Source organism: Mytilus edulis, chromosome 10 (genome assembly GCF_963676685.1).
Source record: "Mytilus edulis chromosome 10, xbMytEdul2.2, whole genome shotgun sequence".
NCBI classification, from domain to species: domain Eukaryota; kingdom Metazoa; phylum Mollusca; class Bivalvia; order Mytilida; family Mytilidae; genus Mytilus; species Mytilus edulis.
The window spans coordinates 6,863,191-6,885,649 of record NC_092353.1 but is presented as its reverse complement, the minus strand read 5'-3'; the positions used below and the strand labels follow the sequence as shown (position 1 = coordinate 6,885,649).

The window sequence follows — 22,459 nt, the reverse complement described above, 5'->3', positions numbered from 1 at the left end:
ATCTTCATATTTTCAGGCATCTGAATAAAATTTTATTTTCAAAATAAGACATATTTCTATTAAAATTGAGAATGTAAATGGAAAATGTGTCTAAAGACAATCCGACTAAAGAGCGTATATATATTAGAAAAATGTTACCTAAATTTCTAACAGGAACCTCATTCTAGACACATAGAAATTTGCACATAAGAATTCTCGCATAGGCATTTGGGAATACACATTTGTTAAAAATTATGGGGTAAAACAGATAAAATCATACTGTATTTTTAAAACAAAATGGACGAATATAATTTTCAAATAAGACAAATAGACAATAACAATCCCCCCCCCCCCCAAAAAAAAACAAACGGTAAAACTCGCTTTTATTACTAGTCTCGATTATCCAGACGCTTCATATGCATATGTAGAGTCTGGGTCCAATCGGTTCGAATGATTGTAATGTGAGGGCGTGTCTAAATATGCAAACACACGAGTTGGATATTTTCGGAATTTTTCTAGACTTATCCTTCCTTTGCGGTAAAACTAGATAAAAACAAACGGAGGAAGTGGCAATCACCATGCCCGAAATTTGTAAAGCTAGGTTATTATATTTGAAGATTTGTGCATTTGTAAATATACTTTCAAATACTTCATTAATTAGAACTATTGAAGTGTTTGTGTGGGCTTGCTAATAACTTACTGACAGTTACTAGCGTGGCTTCTATATATTATCTAGACTTCTTGTAGGAGCTGTGTAACACACCTCTGACAAAGAACATGGGTAAGAACAGGAAGCCCCGAATTGGAAGATCTCACTTCCGGCTAAGGAGATATATTTCTCCTGAGAGTAGGATCACCTCCGAGACTCACTACACTCCTTCCTGTCATCTTCTTTTTGTTGACCATTCACATGGTTGTGAAGGCAATTGCAGTAATGTTCCTATCCGCAGAATTTTTATTTATTCATGTCTTGATATACATAACCCGTTATTGCGAATATCCATATATTAAAAATCCAATTCAATGTAATTAAATGTTAACAACTCGTCGGAATGACATGGGTGACTTTGAACATTCCTTCACCATTCCGATCTCCTTCCTTACACAAAACTCTAGGTGAACAGCACAGCTGTCGCACACTAGAATTCCACATAACATAAATTACTCTGATTCTTCATCATCCTATCCTTACACAAAATTCTAAGTGAACAGCACAGCTGTCGCACACTAGAATTCCGCATAATATAAATTACTCTGATTCTTCATCCTTTGTGACTTTGAACATTCCTTCACCATTCCGATTACCTTCCTTACACAAAACTCTAAGTGAACAGCACAGATGTCGCACACTAGAATTCCACATAACATAAATTACTCTGATTCTTCATCATCCTATCCTTACACAAAATTCTAAGTGAACAGCACAGCTGTCGCACACTAGAACTCCGCATAACATAAATTACTCTGATTCTTCATCCTTCTATCTCATTCCTTCCACCAATATAATTAATTACATATATAGATATAAATGTCCATCATTCACACATTCTGTAAATCCTTTTAAAGAGGTAATATAATTATTAGCCCACACAAAAAATATGTACATATATATATAAAAAGTCACAAGTATTTATATCTCACTATAATTTATAGATATTTTTTGAATTTTCAGTACTAATTTTAAAGACATCCTCAATCGGTTGCTGTAAAAGCTCAGATATTTTCAGTGCTACTGCATGTACTGAATAAGGATTTCCAATGGTGTGAGAATGAAGAGGGATATATGGGGCATCTGATTCCAAAACTGCACATGTAATGCCAAAAGTTTTCACAATTTCTACAATATTTGAGTACCGGTCTTTCAAAATAAATCTGGAAATGCCAAAAAACAATGTTAGAACACTGACTGACGGCTGCTGAGTAAAGTTGAGTGGTACAGGTGAAACAATGGCAATGAATTAATTGATCTGGTTTACATATTTCACTTAATGTGGCCAAAACATGTTCATGCAGTGATGATTTTCCTCTTGAGTGGATAACTACGGTTAAATTCAATTCTGCGGCCAAATAAAGTTGCTTTCTAAAATATGTTATCTGTCGTTCAAAATCTTTTCTTGAAGGGTTAGTATAGTCATCTAAACCAATCCCTCCAACAGCCACTGTTTTTGTTGATTTTAGTAAATTTTGAAGATCAGTCCAATTATGTTCAATAGATGAAGTTGACGATGAGCTTACAATTTTAGGATGAATGCCAAAGGTGAATCTTAAACGGTTTTGCCAAGCTGACGGAAAAACAAAGTTAGCAATGGCATATTTTAACTCTGTCTTATAAGTGCTTTGGGAACCAAGGTCATCCAGATCCTGGAAAGCTCCACTACCCATCTACCTGCATAGTTGATCTAGATGGAAGTGAGAGTCTATAATATGTAGTGGTCCGGATAATTTTGTACTCAGTTGTCCAATTTGAAGTCCCTCTTTGTTTTTCTTTCCTCGAATTTTAACAGCCAGAATTTTCATATTTCAGAAGTTAAACTCGTGGATTCTTTCTTGAAATTAAATTGTATGGAACCTCCCGCTGATTACAAAATTCCAGCTAGCCAATGAGATTTTTAAGAATTTTTCAATGTAGAATATGATAAATTTCCAATAATGGAGTAGCTGGAATTTTGTAATCAGCGGGAGGTTCAATACAATTTAACGAGTTTAAACTTCTGAAATATGAAAATTCTGTAGGCGGCAATTGTGTCCTTATTCCCATTTTGGCATTCAGTTTCTCTTCAAGGCCTACAAGGAAGGAGGTACCTAGTGCACGTGCTAACATCTCGTAGAAGACCGTTCATTAGCTCGATCAGCGTACATCACTTCTCTGTTCTTAAAGGTAGCATCAATAGCATTTGTGGGATGACAGCGAGTTATGTGCTTGTTCAGGAAATTGGCTGTCTGTTCCTGAGTACCACAAATCCAACAGGCAGTCTCTGGCGCCACATACCATTGTAGATGAGTTTGAATGGTGTGTCTTCTTGGATTGGTAAATGTGTGAAAGCAAATATCACACTCCCTGTGCCATTTGTAGCCTCACCTCTGATAGCTACCTGCCTTTTAGGTTCAGTTAAGTGGTCCTTGTTCTCCTCCTCCCCATAATCCAATTCTTCCTCATTCATTATACCAGTCTGGAAAATACTGAATGAACCTACGCATTATTCATTTTTACTTATTTTTTTTTTATATAAGGCTTTGAAAATTAGCAAATACTATTACCTTTATGTGTATTCATGAAATAAAAAAAATAGGAAAAAATATTACATACTTTAACATGCTATACAAAAATATTTAAAAACATTTGTGATTAACATCATCACTCAAAACTCTTCGCTAACTACATCCACCAAATAATCTGACAAATAGCTTGGCAGAAACCTCTTTCTTTTACTCTACATTTGTACCTGATGTTTCAGTTTTATCAGGTACTTTTAAAGTATTCTTATCAGGAGACGAGAGAACAGCACTGCTGTCACTATTGCCACTACTCATGTTAGTCAAATCCAATGGATCAGCACAACTACCATGATTAATATCATTTTCACTGTCTAAATCCAATCCAGGTACTTTTAAAGTATTCTTATCAGGAGACAAGAGAACAGCACTGCTGTCACTATTGCCACAAATTTCATCATTCCTATTCAATTGGACAGCACTGCTGTTACAGTTTGAATATGGAAGTGAAAATAAAACATATGACCAACCATCAGGCAACTCGTTTTCTTCTTTTCTTGAATCCACATTCCCCTCTGGAACACACTGACCAAACAGACGGTTTGGAAGTCTCTTTATCCACAATGGGACAATTTCGTCGTCACATTGTTTTATCCTATCATGATGTATTATCATCTCTTTCTTCCTACCTGTAATTTCATACAACACAGGGGACAAAATTCTGATTACTACATAGGGTCCCTGCCAGGGAGCCCTGAGTTTCTTGCTCTGACCTACTTTTGATGTTGAATCCAACTTGAAAACAATGTCTCCTACTTCGTAAGTTTTATGATATAATTTTATATCGTAAGTTCTTTTCTGACGAAGCTGAGCTGCCTGTAAATTTTCGCGCGCTAACTTATGAGCTTCCTGAAGAGTGTTTTTCAGGTCAATTACATTTACACGATGAACTGTTTCCCTGGCCTAAAAATTGACAGAACAAGTTCCTGTCAGTAAATTGATTGGATGCAGTACTTCCCGACCTAACATCATCATGTTAGGTGTAAAACATGTCTGTCTATTTACAGTTGATCGTATAGCACTAGCAATGGTTTGCAAATGAAGGTCCCAATCGTTCTGTTTTCCCTTCAAGTAACATCTGATGGCTTGTAAAATGGTTCAATTAAATCGCTCAACTTGTCCGTTAGATCACGGTCTATATGGAGTGGTCCTAGTCTTGACGATTTGTAACAGTCTGCAAATATCATGAAACAAATGACCATCAAAATTTTTCCCTTGACCAGTGTGAATTTGAACTGGGCATCCCAATCTTGAAATGAAGCCGTCTAGTAATGTTTTAGCTACAGTAATTGTGTTTTGAATCGGTAACGGGAACATTTCCATCCATTTTGTAAATTGATCTACTAACACTAATACATATTTGTTAGCAGAAGAACTCTCATGTAGTGGTCCTAGAATGTCCATGTGTAATTTTACCATAGGAATTCCTGCATGAAATTGACCTAAAGGCCCCTTTGGTTTGACGTTGGCTTTTTTGTTGACATTACAAGTACGACAAGACTTCCCATAATTTCTCGCATCTTCCTTTAAACCATACCAAATGTAATTATGTTTTAATCTTTCAATAGTGTTTGCCTGTCCAAAATGCCCTTATAGTTTAGTATCATGACAATTCTCTAAAAGTTTGTGTCTTAAAGATCTCGGAACAACTAGTAACAGTCTTGAATGAACTGGATCTAACCATTTATAGCATAATATACCATCCTTAAGTACTAATTGATGTTTACAATTCCATAAATGTTTAATAGAAGGGCTATATAAATACAATTCATGCTCCTCTGGTTCTTTTTTTATCCAATTACAATTCACTAAACTATCTAAATAGCTATTCATTATTTTGCAACCCTGCAAATTAAAACAGATCTGCAGACATTGTTCATTGTATACTTATTAAAATTTACCTTTTATAATGATTAATTGCTACTCATCATCTCATAAAATTTTATAGTTTTTAACTAATGATTATTCCATTATTGTATTTTCTAGCACTTCCTTTTAACATGATGGAGTTGCGAAAATTTACCACAGTTCTATGGACAACTAACGGTGAATAATTTCATTTGTCAGAGGACAGGAGACTTTCCAAAGCTGAAATTGTAAGGCTTTAAGAAACTAATGTATATGTAAAATTGAGAATGGAAATGGGGAATGTTCCAAAGAAACAACAACCCGACCATACAGCAGACAACAGCAGAAGGTCACCAACAGGTCTTCAATGTAACGAGAAATTCCCGCACCCGGAGGCGTCCTTCAGCTGGCCCCTAAACAAATATATACTAGTTCAGTGATAATTAACGCCATACTAAACTCCAAAGTGTACACAAGAAACTAAAAGTTAAAATAATACAAGACTAACAAAGGCCAGAGGCTCCTGACTTGGGACAGGCACAAAAATGCAGCGGGGTTAAACATGTTTGCGAGATCTCAACCTTCCCCCTATACCTCTAGCTAATGCAGAAAAGTAAACGCATAACAATACGGTCTAATGAGGCCCCTCATGGGGGGGGGGGGGTCCTAGTATCACATAATCACCATTTTTTTGCCAATATAATCACATAATCATTTAATATTTGCTTATCTTTAGTAATCAAATAATCATAAACTAAAAATACAGTCCTAGGTAATCAAATAATCATGAAATATTTGGCTTAATAATCAAATAATCATTAAAAAAACGGCCAAGTAATCACATAATCAAAAACCCCATGATGGCCCTCTCTAATGTATATGGTCTTGTCTTAAGTTTCCATAAAAAAATATTAAGTATAATTTAAGTCTTAACTTTTTTTTTTAGCCATATTTTTAAGAAAAATGTAACGTTTTAACTCTGTTCAATGCATTTTTATAATTTCTTTAATTGGAAGAAATAAAGCACTTAATTTATACGCAATAACCTTTTTGATTTAAGCTTTCGTATGAACCTTTTTTAAGATCATTACATGGAGCTTACACTGTTTGAAGAGATGTGGGTATATGCCAATGAGACAGCAACTCAAGTACAAGAATAACCAAAGGAACATATCAAGATACGTTTTTTAACTGTCTAATCAAACCTAATGATCCTTACTGTCAAATACCAAACAATTAAAAGAGTAAACGCATGCAGTAATTCTTTAAATACATAATGTTTGTCTTCAATTAATAAAGCAGTTGTCTGAACTTGTGTCATATCTTTGTAGGGAAATAAGATGCAGAGAACCATTCATGAAGTGTATACATGCAACTGATATTTACAATGGTCTTCAGAGCTATAACTCTAGCCCTTAAGATTACATTACACTACTATTGCTAGCTAATTCTACTATCAACAGTAGAAGAGAGAAGATACAGGACTAAGAGTGATTTTTGCAATTTGAGATGTAAATAAGCATTTTTCTTGTTTTTTGCACAATAATAGTATAAGTTAATAGAAATCTATGAAATTTTAACACAAGGTTTATGACAAAAAAGGAAGGTTTGGATTTTGGGAGTTTTAGTCCGAACGAAATAGGGGCCAAAAGGGTTCAAAATTAAACTTTGTTTGATTTCATCAAAAAAGGAATCATTGGGGTTCTTTGATATGCCAAATCTAACCGTGTATTCAGATTCTTAATTTTTGGTCTTGTTTTCAAATTGGTCTACATTAAGGTCCAAAGGGTCCAAAATTAAACTTAGTTTGACTTTTACAAAAAATGAATTATTGGGGTTCTTTAATATGCTGAATCTAAACATGTACTTAGATTTTTATTATGGGCCCAGTTTTCAATATAAAAAAGAAGATGTGGTATGATTGCCAATGAGACAACTATTCACAAAAGACCAAAATGACACAGACATTAACAACTCAAGTTGGTCCACATCGGGGTCCAAAATTATTATATTAAGTATTGTGCAATAACAAGAAATTTTCAATTGCACAGTATTCCGCAATAGCTAGAAATCTTCAATTGCACAGTATTGTGCAATAGCAAGAAATTTTCAATTGCACAATATTGCGCAATAGCAAGAAATCTTCAATTGTACAGTATTGCGCAATAGCAAGAAATCTTCAATAGCACAGTTTGTGCAATAGCAAGAAATTTTCATTGCACAGTATTGCGCAATAGCAAGAAATATAATTGCACAATATTGCACAATAGCAAGAAATTTTCAATTGCACAGTTTTGCGCAATAGCAAGAAGTATTCAATTGCACAGTATTGTCCCGTTTTCAAATCGGTCTACATTAAGGTCCAAAGGGTCAAAAATTAAACTTTGTTTGATTTCAACAACAATTGAATAAATGGGGTTCTTCAATATGCTGAATCTAACCATGTATTTAGATTTTTAATATTTGGGCCCGGTTATTAAATTGGTCCACATTGAGGTCTTAAGGGTCTAAAATTGAACATATTGAATTCTTGTGGTTCTATGATATGCTGAATCTAACCATTTATTTAGATTTTGGATATTGGACCATAATAGGTAAAATTTACTGTCCAATTTAAAAATTTTAAGTTTTTTAGTAAGTTCTTATACCACATTCATTCTGTGTCAGAAACCTATGTTGTGTCAACTATTAAATCACAATCCAAATTCAGAGTTGTATCAAGCTTAAATGTTGTGTCCACACTTGCTGCAACTGTTCAGGGTTCGACCTCTGCGGTCGTATAAAGCTGCGTCCTGGGAGCATCTGGTTTAAATTTTATTCATTTGTTTATCTCAGGCCTGATTTAGACTATACGGTAATAATATTGCTCATTGTTTATTGATGTCGTATTGTAGACTACAATACTTTAACCAAGGTCATCTCATATTTGTGGACCGAGCAATAGTTTCAAGCCCTTTTTTCAATATCCGTAAAATTTTCACCTAAAGATTTTTAAATTTTCCCGATTTTCCATGTCATATGAATTACAATATACTACAAATAACTTGCATTTGCTATTTTCTATCAATTTCAAGTTTAGTTTCCACAGCGGTTATACTAATTTATTTGACCTTGTTTATGAATTCCCTACTCTGCCTTCGTGGTCATCAGTGTCATATTTTACTTTTTCTCTCTTTTTTTGGGGTTTATCACTACACGCATATACAAACAAATGGATAGCGCTGTTTTCTTCTCAAAACCAGTGAGGCCATCAACAGGGACCAACAATAGCATCTTTTTCGTGCGATAATAATTCCCCCTCTTTCTTCCCAAAGATATAGAGAGGGGCCTTTACCATCGCATGAAACTATTAGCCGTGTAAAACAGCGAGACAATGTTAGCATTTAGAAAAAAATCCGTATAAAATGAAAGATTTACAATATTGAATTCGAAGTGTTTTATTAATGTTAATATATGTAAATGTGAAAAATATTCATTTTATTAATTTCAAATGCAACCCACCTCCCCATCCGAATTATTTTTACTTAATTATATACACCAAAAAAGCACCATGATGTTTAATTTGAGGTATAGCAGTTATGTCCAATTTCTACCGTGTCAGGATAATAGTTAAACTGAAAACAAAATAAAGTCAATATGATTAAATCTATGAGGTTTAACTATTTACTAAGGCCCTTTCCATTTTGGAAAGATGATTGATTTGTTGTTAGGAAAATAGTGCATGCATTTTCAAGAAGGATAGTATATATACAACTCCTTGGTTTAACGTCACAGTCAAAGTAAACATATCTTGAAATTTGAAAGAAAGAAAATAAAAAAATCAAAGGTAAAACATTATTTTTGATACCAATAATGACCAATCGGCATGTATACAGCTTGCATCCTCTGTAAAATGCATGCATGAACTATTTTCCTAACAACAAATCAATCATCTTTCCGAAATGGAAGGGAGAGTAAAAGCACTATCAGTTGTTGTCAAGATAAACACAGTCAATATTCGCAATGTATTGATACTGACAAATCAGTGATTTGTGTAACCCCCCCCCCCCCCCCCAAACCGTGACCCCATCAAAACCCCGATTTTGTTGATATAATACAGAAAGCGTGTATGTCAATATACGTGAAGTGGCGTATCTAGAAAATTTTCCACTTACTGTCTTAGAGGGGCCGATGCAGTCTGATGTGGTTATTCCCTATATATTCAGCCCATATATTTTTTCCGCATTAAAAACAAAACGAGAGTGGTGCCACCAATAGGCTGAAATTAAAACTTGCTTTTTAAAATAGATCGTTCAATAATTCATCTTTTGATGAGGTGGAGAATGGGTTCGAGATTTATAATGCTTCTTTTATACCAAAAAAACAATATATATTATTTTTTAACCAAGGATTTATATGGAAATACTTATATATGAATCCTTATTTAAGCTTCTTTTATATCTAAATACAGGAGGTTTACACATTCAATGAAAATATTTTGTTCATCTTGCTTTTAACACAAATCATTCCTAATAAAATGCATCTGAATAAAAGATAAAACTACAAGTTGTATCCTCTTTAAAATAAAACAGCACGATACACGTGCTCTTCGACCACGTTATTGTTATTGAAGTAAGGGAGGAGTTTATTATTCAACATGTAAATACCATCCAATCGCGTATTAGGAATAAAATCTAAAAATCGTATGCGAGGCTCATGAATATAACATACATCTCTCTACATTTTTATAATGACTGACAAACTGCTATTTAAAATTGTGGTCATATGCCTCAGTGTTATAGCTGAATGAAATTTAATAAAATTTAAATAAAGATTAGGTATAATGTTTTGTATATAAGTATCCATCAAAGATGTATAGAAAGGATAGATTGAGAAGAACTGGTATTCATCCTCAATAGTGTTTTTCATGTAAAATTGTGGTTGAGATTAGTTAGATGTGGCGTTACTGGTAAACTTCTTACTGTAATTAAATCTATGTATTCTAAATTGAAAACTAGTATAAAGTGTAATGGAAAAATTTCAGATTTTTTTAATTGTAATACTGGCTTGATGCAAGGGGAATCTTTATCCCCTTTATTATACTCGTTGTATGTCAATGATATGGAAGTAGAGCTAATCAGTAATGGCTGTCAGTCATATGAATTGAAATCCTTAAATTTATTTTTACTTATGTATGCAGACGACACTGTTTTATTTAGTGAGAACATAGATGATCTGCAAAATATGATAAATACTGTAAACTCTTCTGCAGAGGAATATGGTTTATATATTAATATGTCTAAAACTAAAGTGGTCGTGTTTAGAAATAGAGGTAGTGTAAAAAGTCAAGAAAAATGGTTTTTGAATAACAACCAAATAGATATATGTGATAGTTTTGTATATTTGGGTATTCTTTTTAATTATAATGGCAGTTTTTTACATACACAAAAAATGTTAGCCAATCAAGGAAGAAAAGCTGTTTTTGCTTTATGTAGTAAAATTGTAGATGAATATTATAACTGTGAAACGTTACTGTCCTTATTTGATACTTATGTATCTAGTATACTTAATTATAGCTGTGAAGTGTGGGGTAATCATAAAGCTGATGATATAGAGAAAGTACATTTATATTTTTTAAAACGAATTCTAAAGGTTAGAAAAACTGCTGTAAATAACATGGTTTACTGTGAATTGGGACGTTATCCAATGTATTATGAAAGACAAAGAAGACTGATTCAGTTTTGGTTTAAATTATTAAATACAGATAACTGTATCCTTAAAGCATGTTATGAAGATATGTTGGAGAGTTCATTTAAAAAACCCAATGACAAATCGAATTGGGCATGTTCAGTCAAAGATATTTTATGTAGATATGGTTTTCATGATGTATGGCTAAAACAAAGCGTAAATAATGTTGATATATTCATACACGAGTTAAAACAAAGAATGAAAGATACCTTTATTGCTGATGCTAATGCTTTTTTTAATAATTCATCAAAATGTATACTTTATAGATATATATATGACACAGATATACTGCAATTTTATTTAGATAGACCTGTTAATCAAATATATAAACCTTTTATATGTAAATATCGTATATCCGCCCATAGCCTCAATATAGAAACAGGCAGATATTACAATGTAGATAGAGAAAATAGATTATGTACTATGTGCAATAACAATATTGTAGAAGATGAATACCATGTTGTTCTAGAATGTAATAGATATAGTGATGTAAGAAAACTATACATTAAGAAATATTATTGGCAATATCCATCCACTTTTAAACTTATACAGTTGTTATCAGTTCACAATTTGAAAGAACTTAATAATTTAGGTAAATTTTTGTTTAATATTGAAAAAATTCGTAATATGTAGTTGTATTTAATTAATTATTTATCATATGAATTTATTTTTCATTCTCCGCCATACATGTATTGTGTATAATTATTGTATTTATATTTCACTGATACAAAATATTGTAAAATTGTATATTCTATAAGCTGTATTGCTTCTGAATAAAGTATTATTATTATATATTATATATATATATATATAACATACATCTCTCTACATTTTTATAATGACTGACAAACTGCTAATTAAAATTGTGGTCATATGCCTCAGTGTTATAGCTGAATGAAATTTAATAAAATTTAAATAAAGATTAGGTATAATGTTTTGTATATAAGTATCCATCAAAGATGTATAGAAAGGATAGATTGAGAAGAACTGGTATTCATCCTCAATTTCTTGTTTATTACTGTTTTACAGGATAAGTAAATGTTTTGATTTCTTTCAATGTTGGTATAACGCCCCCCTTTCAATTGCTAGGGAATGGGCACTGAGATTAAATTTTCTAAAAACTTATATAAATATACATAATCAGTAACAATACCAAGATCTCTCATATAATGCAGCTTTAATAAATAATGACTTAGTCATACATTGTATTAAAGTATATGGGGGAAAAACTACATCCTACTCCTCTTAAATCCAAGCTTTAAACGTGTAGCTGTTTGCCAATTCTTCATCTTAAAAGGTAATAGATTATTTTACAAAATTAAATGCCATTTTTTGCATTCTGACAGATCTTAGAGTTTTTGCATAATAATAATAAACAACGGATATTAAAAAATAGGATTTTTTATGCAAAATTAAAGTATGATTCTGAAAAAGCCCCCGCCCACCAAAAAATAATGCTGAAAATGGCAAAGTCCAGATTTGCAAACAATTTGGGCAGCACTTCTCCTAGTAAATATGCTTTGTTACACACCCATCCCCTATTCCCCAGACCATACAGAAGGAAATCAAGAAAGATACATTGTATCAAGAGGTGCTGGGCAGGTTTATTTATATGACATCAAACCATACACCATCTCAAGTCTTAACTACATGTATAGTATTGAAACTAAAGAAAATCTACAAACCTTGCACCATTGTTAGTAAGCAATCTTTGAAAAAAACATTTTTTGTGGTTACTCAACATTGTAGTATATTTTTTTAAGAATGTTTTTGCACCATCCCCTTTCTTTCCTGTTCAACTGTTGTAAGCACAGGCACTTGTTTATTAATGGGAAGTTCGACTTTCCATGCTTCGATTATAATAGAGAGTCGACCTTCCCATTGATAGAAACCTGTTCCTTTGGTTCATCATCCTACTCATCATAAACCTGTACAAGTAAGATCGAAACTTTGCTTTTTTTTTGGTGGGTGGGGGGGGGGGGGGGGAGGGTTGGAAAGGACACAAGTACCGTGGAATCTGTTAATTACCTTTCACTCAACGGCTTCTTGAAATTGTTGTAAGGAAACAATGTTGGTAGAGTGTTGTTGTTGTTTTCATCAAAGTGCAGTGAACAAATACGGGATCTCCTGTAGTTGGTGATCGCAATACTGGTATACCAGTATTGTCCACAATACTGGTAACAAATTTTGTACCAGTATTGTTACTTTTATAAAAAAAACAGCAATACTGGTACATTACTGATATACCAGTATTGTAGTTGTATTGTTGACTAGACTATATTGAAGATCAAAGGGAGATTAAATGGAACTCAAAAAGATTATAGAGGATAATTGTGAAATCAATTAACAACCAGTTAAAAGTCATTACTATACTTGCACAAATAAACAAAGGATTATTGAAATTAACTCATATCATCATTATTATTTAAACAATTGCAAATAATTTTATCATATTTCTATATTTTATTTAATTTAATATAGATAAAATAAAATAAAAGCTTATTATTATCTGAGCAATAATTTAATAAATTCAAGCAAATTATTAGACTCTAACACTGTAAATTCAGCATTTACATGTATGCCATCACATATTTTGACAGATATTTTAATACATGTATACATTTTTTGTGTACTAAGATCATATGTATTTGTTTGTCTTTATTTTCTTATTAATCTTTCACAACAAAAGATATCAATATAATTCATTAATTATAAAAAGTTGCTTTATAGGGGAACCTTGTTATAATCAAATTAACTAGTTTGTCTACATAAATGTTAAGGGTTGAAGCAGTTGATTCAGAACCATGGACAATACAATTAGTAGCAGATACATGTATATCTACTGGTACAAATACTAGACCAGCATTCTGACAGTTAGAGAGCTATACAAATGCTATCTGAAATAGCTTGTAATCTAGTAAGCGTTAGAGAAAGTCCACAGAGACTGAATACCTAAATACCAATATAGGAAGGGGGAGGGGTTGCAGAAATTACATCTGAAGAAGAAATACCAATGCTGATGATACAGAAGCTATAACAGCATTAATGTCAATATAAAATTCACTAAAATATACTACATGAATCTTGGAAAGAGAGAGCTGAAAGAAAACATAGAAGAAAGTACAGAGTTTGTTAAAATGCTGAGACAGAAAAGTTAAGAAAAAAACATCAGAAGATTTAAAACTTTATTTGATGACAATCACAGTGTACCATCTATGGCATCATCAGTTTAACACAATCATTCCTAATAAAATTGTCATGTCATATGTTAATTTCATTATGCATATATGTGACACCTTTAACAAAAGATTAATTATTGTGGACAATACTGGTATACCAGTATTGCGATCACCAACTACAGGAGATCCCAAATACGTGTGTATTTCGTTGGAGTCCAATCATTCGGCCGCCTAATCAATCACAACCAGTCTCGCCTTTCCTTTGCATTCCTTATCTTATTCGGCAGAGAAATAAATGTCACACCTTGCATCCAAGGATACTTATGCAGTTTGTTAAACTTTCTAGTTGATGCAGTGCAGTTTGGAACACAACAATGATAAACCACCATTTTCCCGCAGGCGTCCTTAGTAGTCCCACCTTCCGGTACAGAAATACACGGAACGCAACCTCAGACCGGAGATTTCATTCAGTAACGATAACTCAGACAGGAACCCGAAACTTGCGTATTGCCACCAGACGTTAATGTTGGCTGTAAGAACGATATCTCTGGTGCATCGAGACTATATTATTACAATGTTGTCTGTTCTATGGTCAGGTTGTTGTCTCTTTGACACATTCCCCATTTCCATTCTCAATTTTATAAAGATGTGCATTTTATGGTACAGTTCATAACGAAATACCTATACACATCCTAACCTGAAAGTAAGTAAAATTGTGTTAACAATTTAAGATATACAGGGTATCAAGAGATAAGAACTTTTTACTGAATCTGAACTCCGAGAAACAATAGGAATACCAAAATACAGATACTTTTAGTAGTGGGGTATAAGAATATTCTAAAAGTAAATTTATAAATAAATGTATTCAAGTTCAAAACTTTATTGTAAATAATGTTCTAATGATAATTTTCCGAATTTTTATCAATATTCCATACATGAGGCAGAGTTTTACTTACATCCTTTTTCTGCTTAATGGACCTTTAGTGTGTTGTCTTGTCCAAATAATATATGTACATTCTCTATCATTTTGTGTTTTATAAATGCCCTGCTGAAAATATCTCTTATCCTTTCAACTTATGCAATGATTATCAAGTCGTATCTATCCCTCTTTCATTCCGGAGCTTCGGTTGTCGACTTACTACTGTAGAATCACTAGCCAGTCAACACTGATGTTGTGAGTGCTGTCGTCTTCAATCTTATTTGCCTAGAATTGGTAGTTTTCCTATCGAAGGTCGGTGGTTTTTCCGGCCACCCTGCTTCCACCACCAATAAAAACTGGGTGCGATATAAAAAAACCAAAAGCAGTGCTTAAAAGAGGCGTTATAAACACAAACATAAGAAAAATAAATACCTTTTTCTCTCAGTTCACCAAACTATCAAAATTTACCAAATCAGATCGTTAATTAACGGGTTTGAGTTTTAGATAGCATGCCTCAGATATTTGCCAATGGACATTGAGGACTAACTATGTTTCTCGTTTGTCGTCTGGTTTCTTTACAGATAGGGGATCGTAAAAAAGTGTACTATGAAATAAAGTCTTTTACTGCTATTTTGATTGAATCACAAAAACTCTAGATTTTCTTTAGTTTCAGAATGTATTATTGATACTTGTTCCAGTATTGATATAATACCATCGTCAAGAGGTAAGTAATCGTTATATATCATTAAGAAGTCTTTAGAACTGAGGGGGTCATACCCATGTCAGACAAGCTCATGATTGTGTTTTATACATACATTTATAATTAATATTTTAAAATATGTTCTATTATATTGTATTGTATATCATTGTATTGCATTGTATTTAAAATGCTGCAATAATTTGTTTTTCCAATTGTGCCCATGAAAATATTGACGTAAGACGGTGCCATTTTCGTCCCCATCGCTGTCCCGTTTATTTGAAGATAATGATCACCATTAAAAGTGAAATTGTTGCATTTCAGGACCAGAGTAATCAGCTGGACTAAACATTCAGTAGGTGGTTCTAAAATGTTGCGCGAGTCCCATATTTCCCTACAAGATTGTATGCCGTCATCATGAGGTATGTTGGTATACAATGAGGTGACATCTAAAATGACAAGGATGGTTTCCGGAGGAAGAGGGTTCATGGATTCCATTTTACGAAGATAATCTGTAGTGTCCTGAATGTGGGAAGGAAGATTTTTTACATGAGATCTTAAAGGAAAATCGACGAATTCCGAGATTTTCTCAGTCGGATGGCCGTTTGCGGATACAATGGGTCTACCAGGGTTGTTAACCTTGTGTATTTGGGAAGAAGATACAATCGACCAGGCTTGACATTCTCTGGTTTTAAATAACCAATTGTATCCTCATCTATGTTACCGTCATTGTACATGGTTTGTAACGCAGTGATAATTTTGGAGCTAAACTCGGAAGTAGGGTCATAGTATAGCTTCTTATAAAATCTCTCATCAGAGAGCTGACGCACTGCTTCCGCGATGTAGTTAGCTTTATCCATTATCACAACGGCACTGCCCTTGTCTGCTGGTTTTATCACAATATCATCTCGGTTTCTCAGCGATTGTATGGCATTTTTTCTCGTCAGGAGAGGTGTTATAAAATGACGAGTACTTGTTGCTTGCTAGATGTACAACATCCGATTTGGTTTTGTCGATAACATCTTCCAGTGTAGCAGATTTACTAGGTTTTGGAATCCATGAAATCTTCTTTTTAAAATGCGGAATTATGATTTCTTCATCCGAGTCAGACGTGCCTGAGTCTTTCTCATTATCCACCTCTTTATCATTGTTACCAAAATATGTTTTGATTCTGAGGGTTCTGGCAAAGTTATCAAGGTCATCTCCCAGTTTCATATTATCTATGTTATTGGGAGTAGGGCAAAAATTCAAACCCTTAGACAAGACTTTAGTTTCGTCCTCAAATTGACAACGGTGTTGTTGGGATTGGTCGGAACTCGAATTTTTCTTTGAAATCTACGATTTCGGGGCTTTTTATTAGAATTTTAGAGGGTCTTATTAAAGAGTGGTTAATTTGCACACCATCACGTTGAAATTTGTTAATCTGTTTGACGTGGAGCTTATGTGATTCAATATGGTTGATATCACCAAGACGTATTTGAATTTCGTCAAGTTTAGGATCAGACAATTGTTCACGAGATCGGCAGTGCAAATTATCACGTAGTTTACATAAATAATTTACTTGATGAATTGCTTCTTGACGTAAAAGATCCATCAGACTAAAAGAACTGTGGTATAAAATGTTATTCCATCTGTTGAAAAATCTGTTTGACTTTTCTCCTGTTGTAAGTGGGGAGGCTTTTAAAACTAATCCTTTCGGAATAATTCCTTGATCAATGTAGGTTTCTATATACAACTCGTCTAAACATCAACCCAACAATGTTAGATCTGTAAATTTGCTTTCGCAAATTTTTTGTTCTTCCCTCGACGGGTTTCGAACCCATGCTACTGAGATATCGTGACACCAAATAGCCTGCACTGCAGCCGTCCCGCTAGACCACACGACCACCTGGGCCTCAAAATAAAGCTTTCAGTGGCCGTGTGTTACCTTTCCTCGTCAATTTTAATATAGTGGCGTACTACAGTACATGATATATAAGGCATGGAGATGTTATTGTTACAGATCAGCTCAATTATCTATAGTAAATATATATATATATACGCGGATATCATCGAGTGGAAAATAACCAAAGAGAATGTATACTAAACATGCATTTTAATAGATAGGTCATCATGCGGAGATCCGGTTTAAAAAGGAGATGTAAGCAATTTTAGAATGGATAGAGTTTAAAACTAAATTAGGGAATGTACAAAGTTTCGAAAAATATTATTGATAGTATAAATTGCTTACAATTTTAAGAATGAACCAGAATCAATCTTTATACCATATTTGACTATTATTTCTTTATCAAGGGTAACGTTGAAGGCCGCTTGGTTATAATATTTGTCCTTTTAAGATTTATGTTCAATTGGCAATCATACCAAATCTCCTTTTTATACCGTATTATATGAATTGAATAGGATTTAAATACATAAGTGACCAATTTTCTTTAGTTTGATTTTCAAAATACAATTGGTCATAATTATTATTAATACAAAAGGGACCAAAGATACCAGAGGGACATTCAAACTCATAAATCAATGTAAACTGACAACGCCATGGTATAAAAGGAAAAAGACAAACAATAGTACACAAAACACAACATAGAAAAATAAAGACTGGAATTATATTATTCATGTAGTTTAATACGTATTATATACCTATATGGAGTTATTTTCTTTCAGAACGGTAGGTCATTCTTTTTCAGAATAAACCCGGACGATACCATTTTTCAATACAATGTGCTCCAAGGCATAAAATAATGACCTGTGGCAGGTCATTATTTTATCCTGATTGAAAAACTACTTTAACTGGTTAACAGATTTAATTCATTTTATTTTACATAAATTGATCATAACGAAAAGTTTAAAGAAAAGTTGCAAGTCACAGTTTTCTTGTCACTCTCGTCTGTTGAACATTCAACCGAAACACTACTAACTGGTGCACCCGCAGCTGCTGATGGTTTTGCCTTCTTTCTTCCGTCTGACGGTCTTAATCCATATAAAATATTCGATGCCTCTAATTGTTGATCAGCAGAAGTTCTTTTGTATACTCTAACTGCATTACTACGATGACCTGCAATATAAAGCTTAATTATTTTTGTGTATAAGTTAACACTTTTTTTTTTATTGAACTGCATATTCAAAATCACAATACAAGAAATGAAATAATATTCAAAATTTAGAGAAGTACAATGTAACTCAAGCATGACGGACAAACAGACGATCGGACGAGTAATGGTAGATCTGATTACCCGAAATATCGGGGTCGTGACAGATACAATCATTTATCTTGATAATAAGTTTCCTGAAGTCTCTGTACAAAGATAATTATACATTTTTCTTACAATCATCAGTTCTCTATTAAAGCAATTGAAAATAACTGGGGAAAAGAACAGATATTGGGTAATATTACGCAGACAAGGAATACCTTCGTGCTTTTTTTTTATTCCATTTTGTGTTGGATAAATAAGAATATTGAAAAGAAAAGACTAGAAATTATAATGTTTCATTCTACTATTATATTACCTGTTGTTTCGGCAACACGTTGTTCTTCTATGCCAGCATTATAAAGGCGTGTTGCTGCAGATGCTCGGAGGCTATGGTTTGTGCGCTTTCCTGTCAGACCAATACTTGTGCACAACCGTTTCACAGTGCCTTGTAAAGTGTTGTGTCCAATAGGATTGTTGCTATACCATTGTCCATCTTTGATATGTTTTAAAGGTGTTAGGTAGAAACAATCTTTTCCTCCATTTGCTGGACTGAAATAGAAGAAAACTTTATGTAAAATTTCACTTCAAACACACATAATGTAATAATGTAAAGATGATTTTAATCATAGGTAAATTACAGCTAATTTCTTATTTCTTGTGGAGTAACACTTTGGCTGGCTTACTTAATTTGTTTGTATAAATGTAAGCTGAAGCATTGTATTTAAGATTGACATCTGCAATCAATATAGTATTATTAAACAAGCATATATTTAAATTTGATTGAAAGTTATCCCAACTACAATTGTCAATATATGTAACAGGGCAAACAAGCTAACCAAAGTATTACCCTACATGAAGTAGGAAATAAGCTGTAAAAGGAAATTATGTTAGATAAGATCAACAAATATTTCAGATTTTATCATATTCATTGAAGCACGACGAGGAGATATATCAAAGAAAACAGTATGAAATCCGGCGGATTTGTATTGGAAAATTTAATGTATAAGGAAATCGGTACAGAGACGGCTTTTAAATTAGGGGGTGGTGATACCACTTGCGTTGTCATTTTTTACCTATGAGTTTGAATGTCCCTCTGGTATCTTCTCCCCTCTTTTATCTTCATTTTAACGTACATGGAATACCATTTGTCGGTTGTTTTTTTTTTTAAGTGTTGAAAAGCATTAACGCGTTAAATAACTGCCCCATTTTTTTTTTTAAAGTTATTAATAAATAATAAGCTACTTACCAAAGTGACTTGTACTTTTCAAATACTGTTACAATACATTTATTTCTGTTTTCTGGGTTTTCAAATGCTCGGACACATTTTGGAACAACTTTTCTGTGCTTTAGGCCACCCGCGTTAGCTTTTGAAACATCCTCTTTGTACAATAGATATCTCAATTTAGCATCCTTATCTTGAAACGGGCCGGTTATTTGCGGATTGAAATTAAGTCTGAGCCGTCGGTGTTCAGTGCCTCCCCTTAATGCAAAATGTAAACCACATAAATAAAGCAATGTGTCTAGAAGTTGTTGGGGATTATCCACGCCAAGGATACCCTTATCATATAATGACTTTTCTTCATCTACCGATATCACATCAGCCTGCTTGCGCGAATTTGCACCGAGACCTTCAGTTGCCCTTTCTTTCATGATAGCATCTAACACTTGTCTAGCCCTAAGAAATTCGGGATCCGTGAAGAAGTTAATACTGGACGATTTCTGATGGCGAATATATCCCTGTATTGAGGAAAACAGATCATAAATACTATTGGACGGATATGTACCTCCGTCTTTTTTTTTTGCCTCTGCTATGAAATATTGTAATGAAGTGGACAGTTCTGTTTTGTCCATGTGTACCAAATCCTTTTGCAAACAATTCGGAGGAATTCCTAAATTATCTGATATCGGACGTAAACGGCGCTCGGCTTGCCAACTATTGAAAGCATTGTAACCCCATTTATATTTTTTGACTGAATTTTTCGGCACCGATTCCTCTATCTTGTTTTGAAGGGATTTAACTGTCTCTGGTTGACCGTGTCTAAACTGATGACGGGTAATTTCCAAATCATTATCACTTGGTTTTAAATCAAAATAACTTAGAATGTCACTTTCTTTTTCCTCACTTACTTGAGAATACGAACTTTGCGTAAGAAAAATCGGGTCCCACTCTAACAAATCTATATCATCCATGGTCGTAATGCGGATTTACTTTTAATATAACTGGACAATGATAACACACTTTTATATCTTAATTAGTGAGTTTTATTTTAGTGAATTATTTTCACCTTATTTGCATATACATTATAATTTAAATGTTAGGCGTGGTTATAACCAAAATAATTTGAGCAGAATCTCCCACTTTAATGATCGGTAAGATAGGATAGAAATTTCTGCAAAATTGTAAAAAAACAAAATATTTTTCGACGGTATATAAGTCAGATAATGCATATTTTAAGGTTTTTCTTGTCGTAGAACACACCTCGGGGTGTCAGGATTGCCCAAAGAAAGACCTCCCTTCGGTCGGTCTTTCATTTGATCAATCCTGACACCCCTCGGTGTGTTCTACGACAAGAAAAACCTTAAAATATGCATTATCTATAACCCAGTCTTTTTAAGAGTCAGACAATTTAGAAAAGAATTATTACTTTGGAATAAGATTAATTATACTATAAAGATATAAGATGTAGTTTGATTAGTTTCAGCGATGAGTTATCGTTTTACTAAGTTGAAAGCTTATGGAAATATAAAACTGCTAAAAATATAAGTTTTCCGAACTTGTTTCTTTAATGCCAAAATCAATTGATTAGAAATTTGGTTAACAATAAGTTTAAGATTTGATGTTTTCGATCTTTTTCTTATTAATTTCAGACAACTATCTATAAAGGCGGCTGGTCCCGTCGATAACAGAAACACGCAGTACGACAGCCTTTCTGAGTCAAGAAATACATTTAACTACAACACTCTGAACAGAGCGTCACCAGAGATGGATGATGAACAGTATGAAATAGTAAACTCAAATTTTATTTAAATTGAAATCATGAACGTTTTTGTGTTCAAACTGTATTGAATATCAAATACGAATAATTACTTATCTACTATCGTGTATCTCTGCTTTTTGTTACAGTTTAACACATATATTGGAACATTATGTCAACTCATCGAGAGAGAAAAAAAACCGGCTATTCAGTATTTTAACAGGAACACAAAATTCCACAACCTGTCATGCCTGTACACGGCCGACACTCGGCTAACCGAGAGATTGGTCGGTTAATCTATATTGAGTATGCGGCTATATCGGCGGTTGGTCTGTTAATCGGGTTGGCTAAAGTCTGTTAATCAGGTGTTATCGAGAAAATCATTGAAAGTTCAGCATGTTTCATTGTATAACTTTCTAAATATATTTTCATCATAAAAAGTATTCATGTCTAACAAAACAATTCAATGTACTGAATTCAGTGGTGTAATTATTATTTTTCTAGCTTCGATGTACGATCTATAAAATGAAAAGGCGGGTTACTCATCGATAAATTTATACACATTTTACACACATAAAATGTACACAAAATGACACATTGGTTAAATTTACTTGCATTCAATATTTTGAACATCAAAAAAAGAAAGGCATTATTTTTGTTAACCATATTGA

At 33.3% G+C, this 22,459-nt stretch overlaps 1 protein-coding gene across 1 annotated transcript; it reads right to left on the bottom strand.

Annotated features, from left to right (window-relative positions):
• Nucleotides 1-18,260: 18,260 nt before the first annotated feature.
• Nucleotides 18,261-21,400, bottom strand: LOC139493252 (zinc finger MYM-type protein 3-like). The gene is made up of 3 exons (XM_071281480.1): nucleotides 20,060-21,400; nucleotides 19,130-19,362; nucleotides 18,261-18,677 (listed from the first exon to the last, which is right to left on the bottom strand). The coding sequence occupies exons 1-3, from the start codon at nucleotides 21,001-21,003 to the stop codon at nucleotides 18,454-18,456; spliced, it is 1,401 nt and encodes a 466-aa protein (XP_071137581.1). The 5' UTR covers nucleotides 21,004-21,400; the 3' UTR covers nucleotides 18,261-18,453.
• Between the last annotated feature and the right edge of the window lie 1,059 nt (nucleotides 21,401-22,459).